Consider the following 1,444-nt stretch of genomic DNA (forward strand, 5'->3'; position numbering starts at 1 on the left):
AAAAACTCAAACATTATAGACTATTTTTTGTTAAAAAACAAGCAAGGTCTATTACTGTAGACAACCAATTATACACTGATCAACCAATTAATAATTTTTACGTGTATTACAAAAAAAATTAATTAACTATACTGCTTAATTATTATCCAGAATTGTATTAATAAAAATTCAAATTTTGTAAACTACTCTTTAATTAGAGAAAAAAACCCACAGCAAAGTATAGGCAACCAATTATAAACCAATCAAATATTTTTGTGTAACGAAAAAAAACTTATCGAGAGAACATCCCGAAACATTTTACATACGTGTAAAATTTACAAGGTTTTTGTGACGTAAAATTGAACGATTTGCGGTTTTTGTTTCAGGAAAAAATAAAAAATACTTATAAATGAAACATTTTATTAATATTTTCTCAATTGTGACGTCATCRWCACTGTATATTGCTGAAGTCTGTGCTCCACTTGTGGGTCATAATTAGCAAGCATGTTTTTATTCACAGGAGCAAAACTACTAGAAGTGCTCAATAAATCGGACTATAACAAAAAAAAAATTTTTTTAATTTTTTTTATAATAATTATGTCACCTGTGAAGGGATCGAAGCCAGCCCTGGCTCCGTACGTCTCCTAGTTTCGTCAATTTGGAAATTTCGAGCTTCTTCAGGCAAATTACTAATGTAGACGTTTGACCTTCAAAATTGACAAAAAATTATAAAAATAAATTCCTACCTTAATGAAAAATACCTCGGAACTGAACTAAATGGGTTGCTTTTTACATGATTAGGACTTTTCTAAAATAATCAATTAAATTAAAGAAAAACCAAAAGTGAAAAAAATACCGATAAGTCACAACAAGCTCTGATTACAAATCCAGTTAAAATTGCATTAATGACCCACAAAATAAATCCCCGAGCTGCTAAAACCATCATAATACCATAAACAAGAGTTGAGTACATGTAGGCAAGTTTAGTTGTGATATTTTTTGTCTAAAAATTGCAAATTTTGAATAAAATTTTTCAACATTTTTTTTACTTTATTGTAATTGTCGATCGCTGTTTTGTAATCTGCCCCCAAAAATGAACAAAAAATTAGATCAATTAGTAAATTAGCGGTCGCAACACATGCCCAAAATATCATTGCTGTTGTCATTTTATTAACGGGAAATTTTCTCTTGTTTCCTGTAATAAAAACAGTCCTGAAATTTTCATTTTATAACAAAAAAAGACCCAACCTGTGTAAATATAAACAGAAAGTGCCATCCAAGCAAAACTTATGAATAAATAAACGAACATTATACCGAAAAATGCGTCTGGTTGAATGTTCATTGTGGTTTCAGGACCATTGTCTATAATATTCCAAGGTCAGATATACGTTGTCAATAACCAATTTTACATACTTTTGATAAAAGTATAGTAGAAGTAGGTGTCCAAAAGTGAGGAATAGGATGA

At 29.4% G+C, this 1,444-nt stretch overlaps 1 protein-coding gene across 1 annotated transcript; it reads right to left on the bottom strand.

The window, feature by feature from the left end:
* Positions 1 to 393: 393 nt before the first annotated feature.
* On the bottom strand, positions 394 to 1,438 carry LOC123005738. The gene is made up of 7 exons (XM_044399668.1): positions 1,393 to 1,438; positions 1,228 to 1,341; positions 1,029 to 1,174; positions 836 to 982; positions 741 to 787; positions 584 to 686; positions 394 to 533 (listed from the first exon to the last, which is right to left on the bottom strand). The coding sequence occupies exons 2-7, from the start codon at positions 1,319 to 1,321 to the stop codon at positions 402 to 404; spliced, it is 669 nt and encodes a 222-aa protein (XP_044255603.1). The 5' UTR covers positions 1,322 to 1,341; positions 1,393 to 1,438; the 3' UTR covers positions 394 to 401.
* Between the last annotated feature and the right edge of the window lie 6 nt (positions 1,439 to 1,444).

This window comes from Tribolium madens, unplaced genomic scaffold, assembly GCF_015345945.1.
Source record: "Tribolium madens isolate multiple individuals breed KSU strain unplaced genomic scaffold, Tmad_KSU_1.1 Scaffold_11;HRSCAF=98;Tcas5.2_LG3b, whole genome shotgun sequence".
Lineage (NCBI taxonomy): Eukaryota > Metazoa > Arthropoda > Insecta > Coleoptera > Tenebrionidae > Tribolium > Tribolium madens.